The sequence below is a fragment of the Adelges cooleyi genome, unplaced genomic scaffold (genome assembly GCF_023614345.1).
Source record: "Adelges cooleyi isolate 19-005CV unplaced genomic scaffold, UGA_ACOO_1.1 ACOO_flye_CR_arks_rails_tigmint_CR_PRNA_2, whole genome shotgun sequence".
In the NCBI taxonomy this organism is placed as follows: Eukaryota; Metazoa; Arthropoda; class Insecta; order Hemiptera; family Adelgidae; genus Adelges; species Adelges cooleyi.
The window spans coordinates 8,694,040-8,719,854 of record NW_026095860.1 but is presented as its reverse complement, the minus strand read 5'-3'; the positions used below and the strand labels follow the sequence as shown (position 1 = coordinate 8,719,854).

General features: G+C 26.9%; 1 protein-coding gene across 1 annotated transcript; it reads left to right on the top strand.

Moving 5' to 3' along the window:
* Positions 1–19,464: 19,464 nt before the first annotated feature.
* On the top strand, positions 19,465–25,159 carry LOC126833757 (inner nuclear membrane protein Man1). Its single transcript, XM_050565271.1, has 11 exons — positions 19,465–19,637; positions 19,776–20,279; positions 20,503–20,697; positions 21,086–21,161; positions 21,229–21,380; positions 21,491–21,874; positions 21,944–22,141; positions 22,202–22,337; positions 23,046–23,156; positions 23,971–24,152; positions 24,582–25,159. Exons 2-11 carry the CDS (start codon positions 19,781–19,783, stop codon positions 24,698–24,700), a joined length of 2,052 nt encoding a protein of 683 aa, XP_050421228.1. The 5' UTR covers positions 19,465–19,637; positions 19,776–19,780; the 3' UTR covers positions 24,701–25,159.
* Positions 25,160–25,815: the final 656 nt, after the last annotated feature.

Here is a 25,815-nt window from a genome sequence, read left to right as displayed (position 1 = left end):
AAGACTAGTGTGCCAGTTCCACTGATTCACGGATTAACGTCAGGATATTTGAAAAAATGCGGCAACAATACATTTTAAGTATGTTATAAAATAAGTTTTGCTAATTTTTTTAACATTAATGATTGCCGAATTTTTTATATAGCTAGAAAATATACTGTCAAAAAAAATTATTACAATTTAATGCTGATATTAACAGAACTATGTCTTTTCTAATATAAAACTAATATGGTGATGAAAAATTTATATATGGACCAATTTAAAAATAAGGTAATCTCGTTGCAGCAAAATTCAACTTTATTGCATGTAGAAGACTAGTGTGCCAGTTCCACTGATTCACGGATTAACGTCAGGATATTTGAAAAAATGCGGCAATAATACTGTTTAAGTATGAAAAAAGGGTATTTTACTACATTTTTAACATTAATGATTACCGATATTTTCAGTTTAGCCTAAAAAAATACTGACCAAGGAAAATTATTACAACCTTCAAGCTGATATATAAAGAACTATAACTTTTCTAATATAAGAATTATGTAGTAAAAACAAAATTTATATTTGGACCAATTAAAAATAAGGTAATCTCGTTTTTAGCGAAATTCAACTTTATTGTATGTAGAAGACTAGTGTGCCAGTTCCACTGATTCACGGATTAACGTCAGGGTATTTGAAAAAATGCGGCAATAATACATTTTAAGTATGTTATAAAATAAGTTTTGCTAATTTTTTTAACATTAATGATTGCCAAATCTTTCTTATAGCTAGAAAATATACTGTCAAAGAAGAATTATTACAATTTGAATGCTAATATTAAACGAACTTTGTCTTTTCTAATATAAAACTAATATGGTGATGAAAAAAATATATATGGACCAATTTAAAAATAAGGTAATCTCGTTGGAGCAAAATTCAGTTTTATTGTATGTAGAAGACTAGTGTGCCAGTTCCACTGATTCACGGATTAACGTCAGGATATTTGAAAAAATGCGGCAACAATATAGTTTAAGTATGTTATAAAATAAGTTTTGCTAACTTTTTAACATAAATGATTGCCGAATTTTTCTATATAGCTAGAAAATATACTGTCAAAGAAAAATTATTGCAATCTTCATGCTGATGTATAAAGAACAATGTCTTTTCTAATATAAAACTTATTTGGTGATAAAAATATGTATATTTGGACCTATTTAAAAATAAGGTAATCTCGTTGGAGCAAAATTTAACTTTATTGTATGTAGAAGACTAGTGTGCCAGTTCCACTGATTCACGGATTAACGTCAGGATATTTGAAAAAATGCGGCAAAAGTACTGTTAAAGTATGAAAAAAAGGGTATTTTACTACATTTTTAACATTAATGATTACCGATATTTTCAGTTTAGCCTAAAAAAATACTGACCAAGGAAAATTATTACAACCTTCAAGCTGATATATAAAGAACTATAACTTTTCTAATATAAGAATTATGTAGTAAAAACAAAATTTATATTTGGACCAATTAAAAATAAGGTAATCTCGTTTTTAGCGAAATTCAACTTTATTGTATGTAGAAGACTAGTGTGCCAGTTCCACTGATTCACGGATTAACGTCAGGGTATTTGAAAAAATGCGGCAATAATACATTTTAAGTATGTTATAAAATAAGTTTTGCTAATTTTTTTAACATTAATGATTGCCAAATCTTTCTTATAGCTAGAAAATATACTGTCAAAGAAGAATTATTACAATTTGAATGCTAATATTAAACAAACTTTGTCTTTTCTAATATAAAACTAATATGGTGATGAAAAAAATATATATGGACCAATTTAAAAATAAGGTAATCTCGTTGGAGCAAAATTCAACTTTATTGTATGTAGAAGACTAGTGTGCCAGTTCCACTGATTCACGGATTAACGTCAGGATATTTGAAAAAATGCGGCAACAATACATTTTAAGTATGTTATAAAATAAGTTTTGCTAATTTTTTAACATTAATGATTGCCAAATCTTTCTATATAGCTAGAAAATATACTGTCAAAGAAAATTATTACAATTTCAATGCTGATATATAAAGAACTATGTCTTTTCTAATATAAAACTTATATGGTGATGAAAAATTTATATTTGGACCAATTTAAAAATAAGGTAATCTCGTTGGAGCAAAATTTAACTTTATTGTATGTAGAAGACTAGTGTGCCAGTTCCACTGATTCACGGATTAACGTCAGGATATTTAAAAAAATGCGGCAACAATACATTTTAAGTATGTTATAAAATAAGTTTTGCTAATTTTTTTAACATTAATGATTGCCAAATCTTTCTTATAGCTAGAAAATATACTGTCAAAGAAGAATTATTACAATTTGAATGCTAATATTAAACGAACTTTGTCTTTTCTAATATAAAACTAATATGGTGATGAAAAATTTATATATGGACCAATTTAAAAATAAGGTAATCTCGTTGGAGCAAAATTCAACTTTATTGTATGTAGAAGACTAGTGTGCCAGTTCCACTGATTCACGGATTAACGTCAGGATATTTGAAAAAATGCGGCAAAAATACTGTTTAAGTATGTAAAAAAGGGTATTTTACTACATTTTTAACATTAATGATTACCGATATTTTCAGTTTAGCTAAAAAAATACTGACCAAGGAAAATTATTACAACCTTCAAGCTGATATATAAAGAACTATAACTTTTCTAATATAAGAATTATGTAGTAAAAACAAAATTTATATTTGGACCAATTAAAAATAAGGTAATCTCGTTTTTAGCGAAATTCAACTTTATTGTATGTAGAAGACTAGTGTGCCAGTTCCACTGATTCACGGATTAACGTCAGGATATTTGAAAAAATGCGGCAACAATACATTTTAAGTATGTTATAAAATAAGTTTTGCTAATTTTTTTAACATTAATGATTGCCAAATCTTTCTATATAGCTAGAAAATATACTGTCAAAGAAGAATTATTACAATTTCAATGCTGATATTAAAGAACTATGTCTTTTCTAATATAAAACTAATATGGTGATGAAAAAAATATATATGGACCAATTTAAAAATAAGGTAATCTCGTTGGAGCAAAATTCAACTTTATTGTATGTAGAAGACTAGTGTGCCAGTTCCACTGATTCACGGATTAACGTCAGGATATTTGAAAAATGCGGCAACAATATAGTTTAAGTATGTTATAAAATAAGTTTTGCTAACTTTTTAACATTAATGATTGCCGAATTTTTCTATATAGCTAGAAAATATACTGTCAAAGAAAAATTATTACAATTTAATGCTGATATTAAAGAACAATGTCTTTTCTAATATAAAACTTATTGGTGAAGAAAATATGTATATTTGGACCAATTTAAAAATAAGGTAATCTCGTTGCAGCAATATTCAGTTTTATTGTATGTAGAAGACTAGTGTGCCAGTTCCACTGATTCACGGATTAACGTCAGGATATTTGAAAAAATGCGGCAACAATACTGTTTAAGTATGTTAAAAATAAGTTTTGCTAACTTTTTAACATTAATGATTGCCGATATTTTCATTTAGCTAGAAAATATACTGTCAAAGAAAATTATTACAATCTTCAAGCTGATATATAAAGAACTATGACTTTTCTAATATAAAATTATGTAGTGAAAAAAAATTTATATTTGGACCAATTTAAAAATAAGGTAATCTCGTTTGGAGCGAAGATTCAACTTTATTGTATGTAGAAGACTAGTGTGCCAGTTCCACTGATTCACGGATTAACGTCAGGATATTTGAAAAAATGCGGCAACAATACATTTTAAGTATGTTATAAAATAAGTTTTGCTAATTTTTTTAACATTAATGATTGCCAAATCTTTCTTATAGCTAGAAAATATACTGTCAAAGAAGAATTATTACAATTTGAATGCTAATATTAAACGAACTTTGTCTTTTCTAATATAAAACTAATATGGTGATGAAAAATTTATATATGGACCAATTTAAAAATAAGGTAATCTCGTTGGAGCAAAATTTAACTTTATTGTATGTAGAAGACTAGTGTGCCAGTTCCACTGATTCACGGATTAACGTCAGGATATTTGAAAAAATGCGGCAAAAATACTGTTTAAGTATGTAAAAAAGGTATTTTACTACATTTTTAACATTAATGATTACCGATATTTTCAGTTTAGCCTAAAAAAATACTGACCAAGGAAAATTATTACAACCTTCAAGCTGATATATAAAGAACTATAACTTTTCTAATATAAGAATTATGTAGTAAAAACAAAATTTATATTTGGACTAATTAAAAATAAGGTAATCTCGTTTTTAGCGAAATTCAACTTTATTGTATGTAGAAGACTAGTGTGCCAGTTCCACTGATTCACGGATTAACGTCAGGGTATTTGAAAAAATGCGGCAATAATACATTTTAAGTATGTTATAAAATAAGTTTTGCTAATTTTTTTAACATTAATGATTGCCAAATCTTTCTTATAGCTAGAAAATATACTGTCAAAGAAGAATTATTACAATTTCAATGCTAATATTAAACGAACTTTGTCTTTTCTAATATAAAACTAATATGGTGATGAAAAAAATATATATGGACCAATTTAAAAATAAGGTAATCTCGTTGCAGCAAAATTCAGTTTTATTGTATGTAGAAGACTAGTGTGCCAGTTCCACTGATTCACGGATTAACGTCAGGATATATGAAAAAATGCGGCAACAATATAGTTTAAGTATGTTATAAAATAAGTTTTGCTAACTTTTTAACATTAATGATTGCCGAATTTTTTATATAGCTAGAAAATATACTGTCAATGAAAAAATATTACAATCTTCATGCTGATGTATAAAGAACTATGACTTTTCTAATATAAAACTTATTCGGTGAAGAAAATATGTATATTTGGACCAATTTAAAAATAAGGTAATCTCGTTGCAGCAATATTCAGTTTTATTGTATGTAGAAGACTAGTGTGCCAGTTCCACTGATTCACGGATTAACGTCAGGATATTTGAAAAAATGCGGCAATAATACTGTTTAAGTATGTAAAAAAGGGTATTTTACTACATTTTTAACATTAATGATTACCGATATTTTCAGTTTAGCCTAAAAAAATACTGACCAAGGAAAATTATTACAACCTTCAAGCTGATATATAAAGAACTATAACTTTTCTAATATAAGAATTATGTAGTGAAAACAAAATTTATATTTGGACCAATTAAAAATAAGGTAATCTCGTTTTTAGCGAAATTCAACTTTATTGTATGTAGAAGACTAGTGTGCCAGTTCCACTGATTCACGGATTAACGTCAGGATATTTGAAAAAATGCGGCAACAATACATTTTAAGTATGTTATAAAATAAGTTTTGCTAATTTTTTAACATTAATGATTGCCGAATCTTTCTATATAGCTAGAAAATATACTGTCAAAGAAAAATTATTACAATTTTAATGCTGATATTAAAGAACTATGTCTTTTCTAATATAAAACTAATATGGTGATGAAAAAATTATATATGGACCAATTTAAAAATAAGGTAATCTCGTTGGAGCAAAATTCAACTTTATTGTATGTAGAAGACTAGTGTGCCAGTTCCACTGATTCACGGATTAACGTCAGGATATTTGAAAAAATGCGGCAACAATACAGTTTAAGTATGTTATAAAATAAGTTTTGCTATTTTTTAACATTAATGATTGCCAAATTTTTCTATATAGCTAGAAAATATACTGTCAAAGAAAAATTATTACAATTTAATGCTGATATTAAAAGAACTATGTCTTTTCTAATATAAAACTAATATGGTGAAGAAAATATTATACTTGGACCTATTTAAAAATAAGGTAATCTCGTTGGAGCAAAATTTAACTTTATTGTATGTAGAAGACTAGTGTGCCAGTTCCACTGATTCACGGATTAACGTCAGGATATTTGAAAAAATGCGGCAACAATACATTTTAAGTATGTTATAAAATAAGTTTTGCTAGTTTTTTTAACATTAATGATTGCCAAATCTTTCTTATAGCTAGAAAATATACTGTCAAAGAAGAATTATTACAATTTCAATGCTAATATTAAACGAACTTTGTCTTTTCTAATATAAAACTAATATGGTAATGAAAAAAATATATATGCACCAATTAAAAAATAAGGTAATCTCGTTGGAGCAAAATTCAGTTTTATTGTATGTAGAAGACTAGTGTGCCAGTTCCACTGATTCACGGATTAACGTCAGGATATTTGAAAAAATGCGGCAACAATACATTTTAAGTATGTTATAAAATAAGTTTTGCTAACTTTTTAACATTAATGATTGCCAAATCTTTCTATATAGCTAGAAAATATACTGTCAAAGAAAAATTATTACAATTTTAATGCTGATATTAAAGAACTATGTCTTTTCTAATATAAAACTAATATGGTGATGAAAAAAATATATATGGACCAATTTAAAAATAAGGTAATCTCGTTGGAGCAAAATTCAACTTTATTGTATGTAGAAGACTAGTGTGCCAGTTCCACTGATTCACGGATTAACGTCAGGATATTTGAAAAAATGCGGCAACAATATAGTTTAAGTATGTTATAAAATAAGTTTTGCTAATTTTTTAACATTAATGATTGCCGAATTTTTCTATATAGCTAGAAAATATACTGCCAAAGAAAAATTATTACAATTTTAATGCTGATATTAAAAGAACAATGTCTTTTCTAATATAAAACTAATATGGTGATGAAAAATTTATATATGGACCAATTTAAAAATAAGGTAATCTCGTTGGAGCAAAATTCAACTTTATTGTATGTAGAAGACTAGTGTGCCAGTTCCACTGATTCACGGATTAACGTCAGGATATTTGAAAAAATGCGGCAAAAATACTGTTTAAGTATGTAAAAAAGGGTATTTTACTACATTTTTAACATTAATGATTACCGATATTTTCAGTTTAGCCTAAAAAAATACTGACCAAGGAAAATTATTACAACCTTCAAGCTGATATATAAAGAACTATAACTTTTCTAATATAAGAATTATGTAGTGAAAACAAAATTTATATTTGGACCAATTAAAAATAAGGTAATCTCGTTTTTAGCGAAATTCAACTTTATTGTATGTAGAAGACTAGTGTGCCAGTTCCACTGATTCACGGATTAACGTCAGGGTATTTGAAAAAATGCGGCAATAATACATTTTAAGTATGTTATAAAATAAGTTTTGCTAATTTTTTTAACATTAATGATTGCCAAATCTTTCTTATAGCTAGAAAATATACTGTCAAAGAAGAATTATTACAATTTCAATGCTAATATTAAACGAACTTTGTCTTTTCTAATATAAAACTAATATGGTGATGAAAAAAATATATATGGACCAATTTAAAAATAAGGTAATCTCGTTGGAGCAAAATTCAGTTTTATTGTATGTAGAAGACTAGTGTGCCAGTTCCACTGATTCACGGATTAACGTCAGGATATATGAAAAAATGCGGCAACAATATAGTTGTAGTATGTTATAAAATAAGTTTTGCTAACTTTTTAACATTAATGATTGCCGAATTTTTTAATATAGCTAGAAAATATACTGTCAAAGAAAAATTATTACAATCTTCATGCTGATGTATAAAGAACTATGTCTTTTCTAATATAAAACTTATATGGTGATGAAAAAATGTATATTTGGACCAATTTAAAAATAAGGTAATCTCGTTGCAGCAATATTCAGTTTTATTGTATGTAGAAGACTAGTGTGCCAGTTCCACTGATTCACGGATTAACGTCAGGATATTTGAAAAAATGCGGCAACAATACATTTTAAGTATGTTATAAAATAAGTTTTGCTAATTTTTTTAACATTAATGATTGCCAAATCTTTCTTATAGCTAGAAAATATACTGTCAAAGAAGAATTATTACAATTTGAATGCTAATATTAAACGAACTTTGTCTTTTCTAATATAAAACTAATATGGTGATGAAAAATTTATATATGGACCAATTTAAAAATAAGGTAATCTCGTTGGAGCAAAATTTAACTTTATTGTATGTAGAAGACTAGTGTGCCAGTTCCACTGATTCACGGATTAACGTCAGGATATTTGAAAAAATGCGGCAAAAATACTGTTTAAGTATGTAAAAAAAGGGTATTTTACTACATTTTTAACATTAATGATTACCGATATTTTCAGTTTAGCCTAAAAAAATACTGACCAAGGAAAATTATTACAACCTTCAAGCTGATATATAAAGAACTATAACTTTTCTAATATAAGAATTATGTAGTGAAAACAAAATTTATATTTGGACCAATTAAAAATAAGGTAATCTCGTTTTTAGCGAAATTCAACTTTATTGTATGTAGAAGACTAGTGTGCCAGTTCCACTGATTCACGGATTAACGTCAGGATATTTGAAAAAATGCGGCAACAATACATTTTAAGTATGTTATAAAATAAGTTTTGCTAATTTTTTTAACATTAATGATTGCCAAATCTTTCTTATAGCTAGAAAATATACTGTCAAAGAAGAATTATTACAATTTCAATGCTAATATTAAACGAACTTTGTCTTTTCTAATATAAAACTAATATGGTGATGAAAAAAATATATATGGACCAATTTAAAAATAAGGTAATCTCGTTGCAGCAAAATTCAGTTTTATTGTATGTAGAAGACTAGTGTGCCAGTTCCACTGATTCACGGATTAACGTCAGGATATATGAAAAAATGCGGCAACAATATAGTTGTAGTATGTTATAAAATAAGTTTTGCTAACTTTTTAACATTAATGATTGCCGAATTTTTTAATATAGCTAGAAAATATACTGTCAAAGAAAAAATATTGCAATCTTCATGCTGATGTATAAAGAACTATGACTTTTCTAATATAAAACTTATTCGGTGAAGAAAATATGTATATTTGGACCAATTTAAAAATAAGGTAATCTCGTTGGAGCAAATTCAACTTTATTGTATGTAGAAGACTAGTGTGCCAGTTCCACTGATTCACGGATTAACGTCAGGATATTTGAAAAAATGCGGCAATAATACTGTTTAAGTATGAAAAAAAGGTATTTTACTACATTTTTAACATTAATGATTGCCGATATTTTCAGTTTAGCTAGAAAAAATACTGACCGAAGAAAATTATTACAACTTCAATGCTGATATTAAAGAACTATGTCTTTTCTAATATAAAACTAATGTAGTGAAAACAAAATTATATTTGGACCAATTTAAAAATAAGGTAATCTCGTTTTAGCGAAATTCAACTTTATTGTATGTAGAAGACTAGTGTGCCAGTTCCACTGATTCACGGATTAACGTCAGGATATATGAAAAAATGCGGCAACAATATAGTTTAAGTATGTTATAAAATAAGTTTTGCTAACTTTTTAACATTAATGATTGCCGAATTTTTCTATATAGCTAGAAAATATACTGTCAAAGAAAAATTATTACAATTTTAATGCTGATATTAAAAGAACAATGTCTTTTCTAATATAAAACTAATATGGTGATGAAAATTTATATATGGACCAATTTAAAAATAAGGTAATCTCGTTGGAGCAAAATTAACTTTATTGTATGTAGAAGACTAGTGTGCCAGTTCCACTGATTCACGGATTAACGTCAGGATATTTGAAAAAATGCGGCAATAATACTGTTTAAGTATGTAAAAAAAGGGTATTTTACTACATTTTTAACATTAATGATTACCGATATTTTCAGTTTAGCCTAAAAAAATACTGACCAAGGAAAATTATTACAACCTTCAAGCTGATATATAAAGAACTATAACTTTTCTAATATAAGAATTATGTAGTGAAAACAAAATTTATATTTGGACCAATTAAAAATAAGGTAATCTCGTTTTTAGCGAAATTCAACTTTATTGTATGTAGAAGACTAGTGTGCCAGTTCCACTGATTCACGGATTAACGTCAGGGTATTTGAAAAAATGCGGCAATAATACATTTTAAGTATGTTATAAAATAAGTTTTGCTAGTTTTTTTAACATTAATGATTGCCAAATCTTTCTTATAGCTAGAAAATATACTGTCAAAGAAGAATTATTACAATTTCAATGCTAATATTAAACGAACTTTGTCTTTTCTAATATAAAACTAATATGGTAATGAAAAAAATATATATGCACCAATTAAAAAATAAGGTAATCTCGTTGGAGCAAAATTCAGTTTTATTGTATGTAGAAGACTAGTGTGCCAGTTCCACTGATTCACGGATTAACGTCAGGATATATGAAAAAATGCGGCAACAATATAGTTGTAAGTATGTTATAAAATAAGTTTTGCTAACTTTTTAACATTAATGATTGCCGAATTTTTCTAATATAGCTAGAAAATATACTGTCAAAAAAAATTATTACAATTTTAATGCTGATATTAACAGAACAATGTCTTTTCTAATATAAAACTAATATGGTGATGAAAAAATATATATATGGACCAATTTAAAAATAAGGTAATCTCGTTGCAGCAATATTCAGTTTTATTGTATGTAGAAGACTAGTGTGCCAGTTCCACTGATTCACGGATTAACGTCAGGATATTTGAAAAAATGCGGCAATAATACTGTTTAAGTATGAAAAAAAGGGTATTTTACTACATTTTTAACATTAATGATTACCGATATTTTCAGTTTAGCCTAAAAAAATACTGACCGAAGAAAATTATTACAACCTTCAAGCTGATATATAAAGAACTATAACTTTTCTAATATAAGAATTATGTAGTGAAAACAAAATTTATATTTGGACCAATTAAAAATAAAGTAATCTCGTTTTTAGCGAAGTTCAACTTTATTGTATGTAGAAGACTAGTGTGCCAGTTCCACTGATTCACGGATTAACGTCAGGATATTTGAAAAAATGCGGCAACAATATAGTTTAAGTATGTTATAAAATAAGTTTTGCTATTTTTTAACATTAATGATTGCCGAATTTTTCTATATAGCTAGAAAATATACTGCCAAAGAAAAATTATTACAATTTTAATGCTGATATTAAAAGAACAATGTCTTTTCTAATATAAAACTAATATGAAGAAGGAAATATTATACTTGAACCTATTTAAAAATAAGGTAATCTCGTTGGAGCAAAATTTAACTTTATTGTATGTAGAAGACTAGTGTGCCAGTTCCACTGATTCACGGATTAACGTCAGGATATATGAAAAAATGCGGCAACAATATAGTTTAAGTATGTTATAAAATAAGTTTTGCTAACTTTTTAACATTAATGATTGCCGAATTTTTCTATATAGCTAGAAAATATACTGTCAAAGAAAATTATTACAATCTTCATGCTGATGTATAAAGAACTATGACTTTTCTAATATAAAACTTATTTGGTGATGAAAATATGTATATTTGGACCTATTTAAAAATAAGGTAATCTCGTTGGAGCAATATTTAACTTTATTGTATGTAGAAGACTAGTGTGCCAGTTCCACTGATTCACGGATTAACGTCAGGATATTTGAAAAAATGCGGCAACAATACATTTTAAGTATGTTATAAAATAAGTTTTGCTAGTTTTTTTAACATTAATGATTGCCAAATCTTTCTTATAGCTAGAAAATATACTGTCAAAGAAGAATTATTACAATTTGAATGCTAATATTAAACGAACTTTGTCTTTTCTAATATAAAACTAATATGGTGATGAAAAAAATATATATGCACCAATTTAAAAATAAGGTAATCTCGTTGGAGCAAAATTCAGTTTTATTGTATGTAGAAGACTAGTGTGCCAGTTCCACTGATTCACGGATTAACGTCAGGATATTTGAAAAAATGCGGCAACAATATAGTTTAAGTATGTTATAAAATAAGTTTTGCTAACTTTTTAACATTAATGATTGCCGAATTTTTTAATATAGCTAGAAAATATACTGTCAAAAAAAATTATTACAATTTTAATGCTGATATTAACAGAACAATGTCTTTTCTAATATAAAACAAATATGAAGAAGGAAATATTATACTTGGACCTATTTAAAAATAAGGTAATCTCGTTGGAGCAAAATTCAACTTTATTGTATGTAGAAGACTAGTGTGCCAGTTCCACTGATTCACGGATTAACGTCAGGATATTTGAAAAAATGCGGCAACAATACATTTTAAGTATGTTATAAAATAAGTTTTGCTAGTTTTTTTAACATTAATGATTGCCAAATCTTTCTTATAGCTAGAAAATATACTGTCAAAGAAGAATTATTACAATTTCAATGCTAATATTAAACGAACTTTGTCTTTTCTAATATAAAACTAATATGGTGATGAAAAAAATATATATGGACCAATTTAAAAATAAGGTAATCTCGTTGGAGCAAAATTCAGCTTTATTGTATGTAGAAGACTAGTGTGCCAGTTCCACTGATTCACGGATTAACGTCAGGATATTTGAAAAAATGCGGCAACAATATAGTTTAAGTATGTTATAAAATAAGTTTTGCTAACTTTTTAACATTAATGATTGCCGAATTTTTTATATAGCTAGAAAATATACTGTCAAAAAAAATTATTACAATTTTAATGCTGATATTAACAGAACAATGTCTTTTCTAATATAAAACTAATATGGTGATGAAAAAAATATATATGGACCAATTTAAAAATAAGGTAATCTCGTTTTAGCGAAATTCAACTTTATTGTATGTAGAAGACTAGTGTGCCAGTTCCACTGATTCACGGATTAACGTCAGGATATTTGAAAAAATGCGGCAACAATATAGTTTAAGTATGTTATAAAATAAGTTTTGCTATTTTTTAACATTAATGATTGCCGAATTTTTCTATATAGCTAGAAAATATACTGCCAAAGAAAAATTATTACAATTTTAATGCTGATATTAAAGAACAATGTCTTTTCTAATATAAAACAAATATGAAGAAGGAAATATTATACTTGAACCTATTTAAAAATAAGGTAATCTCGTTGGAGCAAAATTTAACTTTATTGTATGTAGAAGACTAGTGTGCCAGTTCCACTGATTCACGGATTAACGTCAGGATATATGAAAAAATGCGGCAACAATATAGTTTAAGTATGTTATAAAATAAGTTTTGCTAACTTTTTAACATTAATGATTGCCGAATTTTTCTATATAGCTAGAAAATATACTGTCAAAGAAAAATTATTACAATCTTCATGCTGATGTATAAAGAACTATGACTTTTCTAATATAAAACTTATTTGGTGATGAAAATATGTATATTTGGACCTATTTAAAAATAAGGTAATCTCGTTGGAGCAATATTTAACTTTATTGTATGTAGAAGACTAGTGTGCCAGTTCCACTGATTCACGGATTAACGTCAGGATATTTGAAAAAATGCGGCAACAATACATTTTAAGTATGTTATAAAATAAGTTTTGCTAGTTTTTTTAACATTAATGATTGCCAAATCTTTCTTATAGCTAGAAAATATACTGTCAAAGAAGAATTATTACAATTTGAATGCTAATATTAAACGAACTTTGTCTTTTCTAATATAAAACTAATATGGTGATGAAAAAATTATATATGGACCAATTTAAAAATAAGGTAATCTCGTTGGAGCAAAATTCAACTTTATTGTATGTAGAAGACTAGTGTGCCAGTTCCACTGATTCACGGATTAACGTCAGGATATTTGAAAAAATGCGGCAACAATATAGTTTAAGTATGTTATAAAATAAGTTTTGCTAACTTTTTAACATTAATGATTGCCGAATTTTTTAATATAGCTAGAAAATATACTGTCAAAGAAAAATTATTACAATTTTAATGCTGATATATAACAGAACAATGTCTTTTCTAATATAAAACAAATATGAAGAAGGAAATATTATACTTGGACCTATTTAAAAATAAGGTAATCTCGTTGGAGCAAAATTTAACTTTATTGTATGTAGAAGACTAGTGTGCCAGTTCCACTGATTCACGGATTAACGTCAGGGTATTTGAAAAAATGCGGCAATAATACATTTTAAGTATGTTATAAAATAAGTTTTGCTAGTTTTTTTAACATTAATGATTGCCAAATCTTTCTTATAGCTAGAAAATATACTGTCAAAGAAGAATTATTACAATTTCAATGCTAATATTAAACGAACTTTGTCTTTTCTAATATAAAACTAATATGGTGATGAAAAAAATATATATGGACCAATTTAAAAATAAGGTAATCTCGTTGGAGCAAAATTCAGTTTTATTGTATGTAGAAGACTAGTGTGCCAGTTCCACTGATTCACGGATTAACGTCAGGATATATGAAAAAATGCGGCAACAATATAGTTTAAGTATGTTATAAAATAAGTTTTGCTAACTTTTTAACATTAATGATTGCCGAATTTTTCTATATAGCTAGAAAATATACTGTCAAAGAAAAATTATTACAATTTCAATGCTGATATTAAAGAACTATGTCTTTTCTAATATAAAACTAATATGGTGATGAAAAAAATATATATGGACCAATTTAAAAATAAGGTAATCTCGTTGAGCAAAATTCAGTTTTATTGTATGTAGAAGACTAGTGTGCCAGTTCCACTGATTCACGGATTAACGTCAGGATATTTGAAAAAATGCGGCAATAATATAGTTTAAGTATGTTATAAAATAAGTTTTGCTATTTTTTAACATTAATGATTGCCGAATTTTTCTATATAGCTAGAAAATATACTGTCAAAGAAAAATTATTACAATTTTAATGCTGATATTAAAAGAACAATGTCTTTTCTAATATAAAACTAATATGGTGATGAAAAATTTATATATGGACCAATTTAAAAATAAGGTAATCTCGTTGGAGCAAAATTTAACTTTATTGTATGTAGAAGACTAGTGTGCCAGTTCCACTGATTCACGGATTAACGTCAGGATATTTGAAAAAATGCGGCAATAATACTGTTTAAGTATGTAAAAAAGGGTATTTTACTACATTTTTAACATTAATGATTACCGATATTTTCAGTTTAGCCTAAAAAAATACTGACCAAGGAAAATTATTACAACCTTCAAGCTGATATATAAAGAACTATAACTTTTCTAATATAAGAATTATGTAGTGAAAACAAAATTTATATTTGGACCAATTAAAAATAAGGTAATCTCGTTTTTAGCGAAGTTAAACTTTATTGTATGTAGAAGACTAGTGTGCCAGTTCCACTGATTCACGGATTAACGTCAGGGTATTTGAAAAAATGCGGCAATAATACATTTTAAGTATGTTATAAAATAAGTTTTGCTAGTTTTTTTAACATTAATGATTGCCAAATCTTTCTTATAGCTAGAAAATATACTGTCAAAGAAGAATTATTACAATTTCAATGCTAATATTAAACGAACTTTGTCTTTTCTAATATAAAACTAATATGGTAATGAAAAAAATATATATGCACCAATTTAAAAATAAGGTAATCTCGTTGGAGCAAAATTCAGTTTTATTGTATGTAGAAGACTAGTGTGCCAGTTCCACTGATTCACGGATTAACGTCAGGATATATGAAAAAATGCGGCAACAATACATTTTAAGTATGTTATAAAATAAGTTTTGCTAGTTTTTTAACATTAATGATTGCCAAATTTTTCTATATAGCTAGAAAATATACTGTCAAAGAAAAATTATTACAATTTCAATGCTAATATTAAACGAACTTTGTCTTTTCTAATATAAAACTAATATGGTAATGAAAAAATATATATATGCACCAATTTAAAAATAAGGTAATCTCGTTGGAGCAAAATTCAGTTTTATTGTATGTAGAAGACTAGTGTGCCAGTTCCACTGATTCACGGATTAACGTCAGGATATTTGAAAAAATGCGGCAACAATATAGTTTAAGTATGTTATAAAATAAGTTTTGCTAACTTTTTAACATTAATGATTGCCGAATTTTCTATATAGCTAGAAAATATACTGTCAAAGAAAAATTATTACAATTTTAATGCTGATATTAACAGAACAATGTCTTTTCTAATATAAAACTAATATGGTGATGAAAAAAATATATATGGACCAATTTAAAAATAAGGTAATCTCGTTGGAGCAATATTTAACTTTATTGTATGTAGAAGACTAGTGTGCCAGTTCCACTGATTCACGGATTAACGTCAGGATATTTGAAAAAATGCGGCAACAATACTGTTTAAGTATGTTATAAAATAAGTTTTGCTACATTTTTAACATTAATGATTGCCGATATTTTCATATAGCTAGAAAATATACTGTCAAAGAAAATTATTACAATTTCAATGCTGATATTAAAGAACTATGTCTTTTCTAATATAAGAATTATGTAGTGAAAACAAAATTTATATTTGGACCAATTAAAAATAAGGTAATCTCGTTTGAGCGAAATTAAACTTTATTGTATGTAGAAGACTAGTGTGCCAGTTCCACTGATTCACGGATTAACGTCAGGGTATTTGAAAAAATGCGGCAATAATACATTTTAAGTATGTTATAAAATAAGTTTTGCTAGTTTTTTTAACATTAATGATTGCCAAATCTTTCTTATAGCTAGAAAATATACTGTCAAAGAAGAATTATTACAATTTCAATGCTAATATTAAACGAACTTTGTCTTTTCTAATATAAAACAAATATGAAGAAGGAAAAATTATATTTGAACCTATTTAAAAATAAGGTAATCTCGTTGGAGCAAAATTCAACTTTATTGTATGTAGAAGACTAGTGTGCCAGTTCCACTGATTCACGGATTAACGTCAGGATATTTGAAAAAATGCGGCAACAATATAGTTTAAGTATGTTATAAAATAAGTTTTGCTAACTTTTTAACATTAATGATTGCCGAATTTTTTAATATAGCTAGAAAATATACTGTCAAAAAAAATTATTACAATTTTAATGCTGATATTAACAGAACAATGTCTTTTCTAATATAAAACTAATATGGTGATGAAAAAAATATATATGGACCAATTTAAAAATAAGGTAATCTCGTTTTTAGCGAAATTCAACTTTATTGTATGTAGAAGACTAGTGTGCCAGTTCCACTGATTCACGGATTAACGTCAGGATATTTGAAAAAATGCGGCAACAATATAGTTTAAGTATGTTATAAAATAAGTTTTGCTATTTTTTAACATTAATGATTGCCGAATTTTTCTATATAGCTAGAAAATATACTGCCAAAGAAAAATTATTACAATTTTAATGCTGATATTAAAAGAACAATGTCTTTTCTAATATAAAACAAATATGAAGAAGAAAATATTATATTTGAACCTATTTAAAAATAAGGTAATCTCGTTGGAGCAAAATTTAACTTTATTGTATGTAGAAGACTAGTGTGCCAGTTCCACTGATTCACGGATTAACGTCAGGATATATGAAAAAATGCGGCAACAATATAGTTTAAGTATGTTATAAAATAAGTTTTGCTAACTTTTTAACATTAATGATTGCCGAAATTTTCTATATAGCTAGAAAATATACTGTCAAAGAAAATTATTACAATTTCAATGCTGATATTAAAAGAACTATGACTTTTCTAATATAAAACTTATTTGGTGATGAAAAAATGTATATTTGGACCTTTTTAAAAATAAGGTAATCTCGTTGGAGCAAAATTTAACTTTATTGTATGTAGAAGACTAGTGTGCCAGTTCCACTGATTCACGGATTAACGTCAGGATATATGAAAAAATGCGGCAACAATATAGTTTAAGTATGTTATAAAATAAGTTTTGCTAACTTTTTAACATTAATGATTGCCGAATTTTTTAATATAGCTAGAAAATATACTGTCAAAAAAAATTATTACAATTTTAATGCTGATATTAACAGAACAATGTCTTTTCTAATATAAAACTAATATGGTGATGAAAAAAATATATATGGACCAATTTAAAAATAAGGTAATCTCGTTTGTAGCGAAATTCAACTTTATTGTATGTAGAAGACTAGTGTGCCAGTTCCACTGATTCACGGATTAACGTCAGGATATTTGAAAAAATGCGGCAACAATACATTTTAAGTATGTTATAAAATAAGTTTTGCTAGTTTTTTTAACATTAATGATTGCCGAATCTTTCTTATAGCTAGAAAATATACTGTCAAAGAAGAATTATTACAATTTCAATGCTAATATTAAACGAACTTTGTCTTTTCTAATATAAAACTAATATGGTGATGAAAAAAATATATATGCACCAATTAAAAAATAAGGTAATCTCGTTGGAGCAAAATTCAGTTTTATTGTATGTAGAAGACTAGTGTGCCAGTTCCACTGATTCACGGATTAACGTCAGGATATATGAAAAAATGCGGCAACAATATAGTTGTAGTATGTTATAAAATAAGTTTTGCTAACTTTTTAACATTAATGATTGCCGAATTTTTTATATAGCTAGAAAATATACTGTCAAAAAAAATTATTACAATTTTAATGCTGATATTAACAGAACAATGTCTTTTCTAATATAAAACAAATATGAAGAAGGAAAATATTATATTTGAACCTATTTAAAAATAAGGTAATCTCGTTGCAGCAAAATTCAACTTTATTGTATGTAGAAGACTAGTGTGCCAGTTCCACTGATTCACGGATTAACGTCAGGATATTTGAAAAAATGCGGCAACAATATAATTTAAGTATGTTATTAAATAAGTTTTGCTAACTTTTTAACATTAATGATTGCCGAATTTTTTAATATAGCTAGAAAATATACTGTCAAAAAAAAATTATTACAATTTTAATGCTGATATTAACAGAACAATGTCTTTTCTATTATAAAACTAATATGGTGATGAAAAAAATATATATGCACCAATTTAAAAATAAGGTAATCTCGTTGGAGCAAAATTCAGTTTTATTGTATGTAGAAGACTAGTGTGCCAGTTCCACTGATTCACGGATTAACGTCAGGATATATGAAAAAATGCGGCAACAATATAGTTTATGTATGTTATAAAATAAGTTTTGCTAATTTTTTTAACATTAATGATTGGCAAATCTTTCTATATAGCTAGAAAATATACTGTCAAAGAAAAAATATTACAATTTGAATGCTAATATTAAAAGAACTTTGTCTTTTCTAATATAAAACAAATATGGTGATGATAAGTTTATATATGGACCAATTTAAAAATAAGGTAATCTCGTTGCAGCAACATTCAACTTTATTGTATGTAGAAGACTAGTGTGCCAGTTCCACTGATTCACGGATTAACGTCAGGATATTTGAAAAAATGCGGCAATAATACTGTTTAAGTTTGAAAAAAAATTTTCTTTGCTAGTTTTTTAACTTTTATGATTGCTGAAAGTAGTAATAAAATCATTCCATTTCAAATAGTATTAAAAGATGATTAACATTTAATTCAAATTATTGAAGGACTGCCTACACTGTGAATCGGCTTTTCTCCGCCGACCGTCCAGTAACCGCGGTTAGGCATACTTTCTATCAAAGACCACGGTTGGTTGTATAAATAACGGAATTTTCACCAAAAATTAATCTTGTAGGTTAAACAAAATGACAAATTATTATGTTTGCTAGTTTTGATTGGAATTCTAACTATAGGTTTGTTATGGTTACGTTATTTACGATAAATAATATCTGCGGCTGCAATCCTAGAAAATTGATTACATTTTCATCTTATAACCCATAATTATTGCTATCACAATTCACGTAAGTATGCGGTGCATATTAATTTAAACATTATTGATAATGTAACAACGATTTTCAAATTTATAATTTGTTTTGACATTACTATTTTTAATCTTAATTTTTTTTAAGTTTCTGTACCTTTTGCCTTTTGGGTCACAGATATCATGGCGGATTCAATATCGGATCAGGAGTTGCGACGACGTTTATCATCGTTCAATGCTGTAGTTCCACCAGTAACAAATTCAACTAGAAAATTATTGCTAAAAAAACTCTCCGATCTTGAAAGTAGCATAACTAGTAACACTGCTGAAACAAGAAGCATGCCACCTCCTAAACAAAAGGCCAAAACAACAAATGGCACTAATGATTCTATAATAATATCATCTTCTGGAGTTGCTGGTCGACCATCACAGTATACTACATTTGATAACACCGACAGTCCAAAGAAAAGTCCTCGACGTCGTCGTCAATACCGTGCTCCAGATCCTTTTGATACAGGCTCGGATTCTGATATTGATAATGGCTCCCTTGGACGTTCAACTCTATCAGCTAGTCCAAATTTAGCAAGTTCTTCACCTAAATCACATGAAGCCTCACTGATGAATGTTTCTAACTGGGATGCTGTTAGTAGAGATGAAGATCAGACTTTATATTCATCACCAGGTATTATAAAATAACCATTAATTATTACTCTTATATATTCTATCTATAAATTATACAGACACGCTTATAAATAACTTGTGCGAAGTAATAAGGATTACCTCTATAGAGCGATAGACATTATACATATAATATGATCACTCAAGGTCTAGAACTGAGAAAATTATAAATTAATCAATTTTATCACATAATTTTGATCATAAATCATTGTTTTTAATTTTTTCAGATGTTAAAAAAGTTGTCAGTCGACCTAACGAAATAAAAACGGACAAAAAAATCAGTGGAATTTTTGATACTGGTGTGAATATAACTCCAAGAGAACCGGTAATAAGAAGACCACGTTCAGGTCCTGTTACTGAAACACCACATGCTGATCAAGCAATACAACGATGGAAAGAAAAGATGATGAATCAGTCTTACAGTATGTTTTGTTATATTATAAATATCTTGATTTCTAGTTTCTTATTTTAGATTAACTTAAATCAAGCAATAAAAATTAAGACTGTATTATCTATACCCTGTCTGCTGAGAGAACATGCCGGGTTTGCGCATTTAGACTGAAGACCGAGGACAGGCAGGGCGGTCTGATGGGGAGAACGCTAGACACTGGGTGCTACGTGGGAATACGCAGAACAGCTAATTTTCGTCGGGTCGTGGCATGTTTTCTCAGCGGACAGGGTATATATAATATTTGACACGACTTAATTTTGATTTAAGTTATCAGGCTATCAGTACCATTATCAAATAAATCCAATATTCTATTGTTTCTGTGAGCTTTATTATTTTATAATGAAAAAATGATTTTACAGATAGAACTGACGTATCTAGTACTTCTCAATTTGATTTGCCATCTCCAGTCTCACCAATTTATTCTCAAAATTCAAGGTTTGTATTCTTATTGTCATTTTATTTAATTTAATAATTAAACTTGTGTTGTTTTTTTTTCTTATAGGAGGTATATTCAGCCAACTCATCAGAGGCCTCAAGGAAATGGTTATACAAGGAATACACAATATATTATTTTACTGTTTGTAGCATTCTTTGTAGTTATTTTTGGACTTTATTTTACTTCAATACAATCTAGTACAATCGTATTACCTTCAGGTAAGCAAAATAGACATCTCAAAAGCTGTTACATTATAATATAATTTATTTATTATGCTTAAGTTATTTGTTTTAATATTTTGTAATTATTAATCTAAAATAATTTTTAGGTATTCTAAATTCATATTGTGCCAAGAAAAATCTACAAGGTTATGAATGTGATGCAGAACAAGAGAGAATCAGATCTTTGTATGGTTCATTAGTGTCTCAAGTTACAGATAAATATATAAAGAACAAATGTGAAAATTCAGATATAGAACCAACTGTGGACACACAGTCCGCCTATGAACATATCTTGACTTATGAAAATATACCATCGCGAGAAGTCGAAGAATTAGTAGAACTTTTTAAGAGCATTGCAAAAACCTATTCTGATTCCCCAATTGGATTTGACACTAAATTTAAAATAAATGTTCAACCAAACGTTCCAGTTGTCTGTGCTATCAAAAACATATTTGCTAATATGTTTTATCTTATTGTTTGGTTAGGAATAGGTATAATTTTATTTTATTTTATTATATATTTTTTTAACTATTTAAACTATCTTAATTAACTGATTTCAGTGGGAATTTCTATACTTGGCATTTACTTTGGTGTATGTTACATATCTGCAAAAAGTGAAAAACACAAACAAGAAGTTCACAATTTAATTGAAAATGTCATTAATCAATTAAAACTAAGAGCTCAACACTATCCTAATGAACCTTTTTTGGCTATTATTCATATTCGAGACCAATTAATTTCAATAAATGAGAGACAAGGTAAATGAATACATCAAAATAATTTTGTAACAGATATTTATTCTATGACATCTATTTTAGCTAAATCAAAAATTTGGGCTGACGTTGAACAGTATTTTACTGAATCCGAATCAAGAGTAAGGACCGAAATTCAACAAATCAATGGTGAAGACTTTAAAATTTGGAGATGGGTTCAACCTGTGTCACCTGGCACAGCGTAAGTATTAAAGACTAATACTCAGCATTAATTTAAAGTAACATTTTATTCAATTTATGTATTATATATATTTACATATATGTATGGTTAACAATACAAATAATTTGTTGCAATAACAATTTACATGGTAAGTTTTTTTCGTTTTATATAACTTATGTAAGGCAATTCAATTTTTTTTTATTTCAAATTAGTATACACAGTAGTTTTTTAAAAGACAAAATGTTAAAATTTTAAGCTAAAAATATATTCATTATTATAATTTTAAACTAACATAAGACATTTCAATTGTATAATAAAATTAATTTTTCATTTGTTGTATTATTAATCTCTTGTACATTATGTTGTAAGTTTTATAATACGATAGTTTTGTGTTGTAACATTAATAATTTCTTTAAAATATAAAATTTATAACCAATTATTAATTTATTAATTTTGTTGAGACTAGAATGAATTGTGAAAATACTCAACCTAGCTATTTAACTAAAAATTAAATGTACAGTTAATATAAAAAAATATTGATGAAGAAAATTATTGGTTTTATGTGTGTGTATATATATATATATATATATATATATATATATATATATATATATATATGTATAATAACTAAATATCCCTTTATTGATACATTTTTTTTAATGATATTATATGAAAACTCAACTTATCATCTTACAGCTGTTGAGATTTATATTTATTTTATGTTAATAGGAAAAAAGTTTGGCAGGGTCAAGCATTTGAAACTAACGAGGGTAGCATGAATTCTCCTCAACCGAGTCCTACATCATGTTTAAAGATACGTCATATGTTTGGACCAGATTCGTAAGCTCGACTATATTTTATTATAATAATGTAAATTTAATTCTTATTAGTGTGACAAAAATACACCTTCTAAACCTCGACACCATAATTGAGCGAATTGATTTGTATTGGTTTAAAAGTTAAGGGGCATTAGTATAGCTATTTATCAAGGAATAAAAATAGGTAATAATTGAAAATTTTCTTAAGGGTATTTGGATATTTGTTTGCACGTTTTAGTTTTTCCTTTAGCTATAGCAAAATTTCAATAAAATATGACCACAGGAAAAACTGTCACAGTTTTAATATTACATTTTTTTATATGTAAAGTGTTATAAGGATTCTACAATCTCTTATTTTTTTTAATTATATAAATAAATAAAAAACATTTATCATTAAAATATCATATTTTAGTACGATATTACAGATAACCTGGCAAATAAATTTAATTTTTAGAGATTGTAATGCTCTTTAGAAACAACATTTATAATATAGAAATAAAGTGATTAGGTATAATTGTATGGCATACTCATAATCCTTTAAAACTCTTGTAAAAAATCAAAAGCAGTACATTTTGGTGAAAAGGACATACTTTTAGTATAGTTGATTAAAAAAAGTAAAAACTTACTTTTTAGTTATTTCTGTATCAAATATTATATCATGCACTATCTCGGGAGACGGGGTATAATATTGATTGTAAACAAGATTTATAAACTAATTTCAGTTTAGGTAGTTATGTTTTAAAATGAGCTTGTAGTGAATAGTGTAAGTAATTCACGTAAGCTCGTCAAAGACAATTTTTATAGATTTATAATAATTATTTTTAAACAATTTACAGTATGACTGGTGATGATTGTGAGACACGTGTTAAAGATGCTATTTTAGAAAAATGTGAAGGTGTTGAATTGTTACATCTTTCTGTTGATCGCAGTAGCCAAGAAGGATGTGTTTACGTTAAATGTGTTTCGCCAACAGAAGCTGGAAAAGCTTATAGACAACTACATGGTTTTTGGTATGATGGTAAGTAGGAAAACAATTTTTAACCAAATTTTAGTAGTATTTTGAATGGGTTTTAAATATATAATAGCCATTCCCTCCAACTTAAAGCTTAATTCTAAATAAGTCATTGGATATTGTGAGGTATAACCCTTTTTTAATGTAGTTTTTCATGGCCAACCTAAAAAGTGTGATTATTTTAATATTGTTCTTTGTATTTAACCTTCGAGCTGTGTACTATAATCTGCCATATACTAAATAACAGGTAATAAATTGTAGATAACCAGATGGTGGAATGCCCTTTTGATGGGGGTAAAATTGAATTAAATTAGTCGATGTATGCATAGCACTGCTTATCTGTAGTTTATACATTTAAAAATCAATGCTTCCATTAATTTAACATATAAATTAATTTTTAAAAGTCAAAAATGTTATAAAGTTCTTTTTTTTTAGGAAAATTGGTGACTGTTAAATTTTTGCGTTTGGAACGTTATCATCAAAGATTTCCTGATGCTAACAACAAAACTGTACCGTTGAGACCATCTAATAATGAAATGCGTTCTTTACAATAAATTGTTTAATTATTTTACAACTGCTTCATACCACTAACACGGTTGTTCAAATTATTACAAATACCATAAAAAAAAGGTTTAATTATGAATAGTAAATACTGCTAGTACTCCAATTTGTTTTATTATTATTATTTTTTTTTTTTTTAATTTCTACAAATAACACTATCTTATGACTTGCTATTATGTAATGTTATTTTTTAACTTTTTTTATTATTTTAATTTCATATTATTATTTATTAATTTTTTTTTTATTCTTGCAACTCTTATCCAATAGTGTTAAGTTAGTAAGGAACGTTTTGTATCTATAATGATGTATTAAGTTTGATATAAAAAGTGAAGAATGTTAAAATATTAATTGAATTAGCTAAAAAATTTTCCTTGTAAATTATTAGTTATTAAATATATTAATTATGAATACTACATGCTAGTATGTTACTTAAAGTGGAATTTGTCTGTGTACTATGAGGGTTATAAACAACTTTTATAACTAATAGTATAATAGTTAACTTATATACTGTTTTATTTTAACTCTATGATACTATGTATATTATTAATATCATATTGGACAATAAAAATAAACGTTTTAAACACAAAATCTTTTGGTTAAGAATTAGTATCATATTTAGTAGTTATATCATAAGTCGTATTCGTTATCTAATCCTTTCATTTTTATAAATATAATATATACTGTTATAGTTCTATTTTAAACACTTTAAACTGTATTTGTTTTGATTTTAGTTAAGTAACGAGGAGTACTGTTTAAGTATGCCGGCAGTGCATTAGCACTGTTGCTGGTGTGCTGGGCAGAAAATTAGCCGCCATCCCTCTTTACAGTGATTGACTAACCACTTTTGGGACGAACTTATCCCAAAAGCAAATTTATCGAGAAACCGACTTATTGGTAGCTTTAGGCCTTCGCCTGTTAAGCTACATGATGATATTATTTTCTTAAAATCGGTAGCAACTTCTAACCCATTTATTATTTAAATTTCATAGGTGTAAAACGTCAATTTAGTTTTCATTAAAATATTCATAAAACATTTGGGTTTGATGCTAACCATAATCTAACATCATAATATAAAATTTACATTATTAAATTAAATAATAATATATTT

Bases quoted from the DNA above. Each gene is read 5' to 3' on its own strand.
- LOC126833757 (XM_050565271.1), top strand. From the start codon at position 19,781: ATGGCGGATTCAATATCGGATCAGGAGTTGCGACGACGTTTATCATCG. The intron at 21,162-21,228 runs GTTTGTATTCTT...TTTTTCTTATAG, and splicing joins ATTTATTCTCAAAATTCAAG to GAGGTATATTCAGCCAACTC. The intron at 21,381-21,490 runs GTAAGCAAAATA...AATAATTTTTAG, and splicing joins TACAATCGTATTACCTTCAG to GTATTCTAAATTCATATTGT.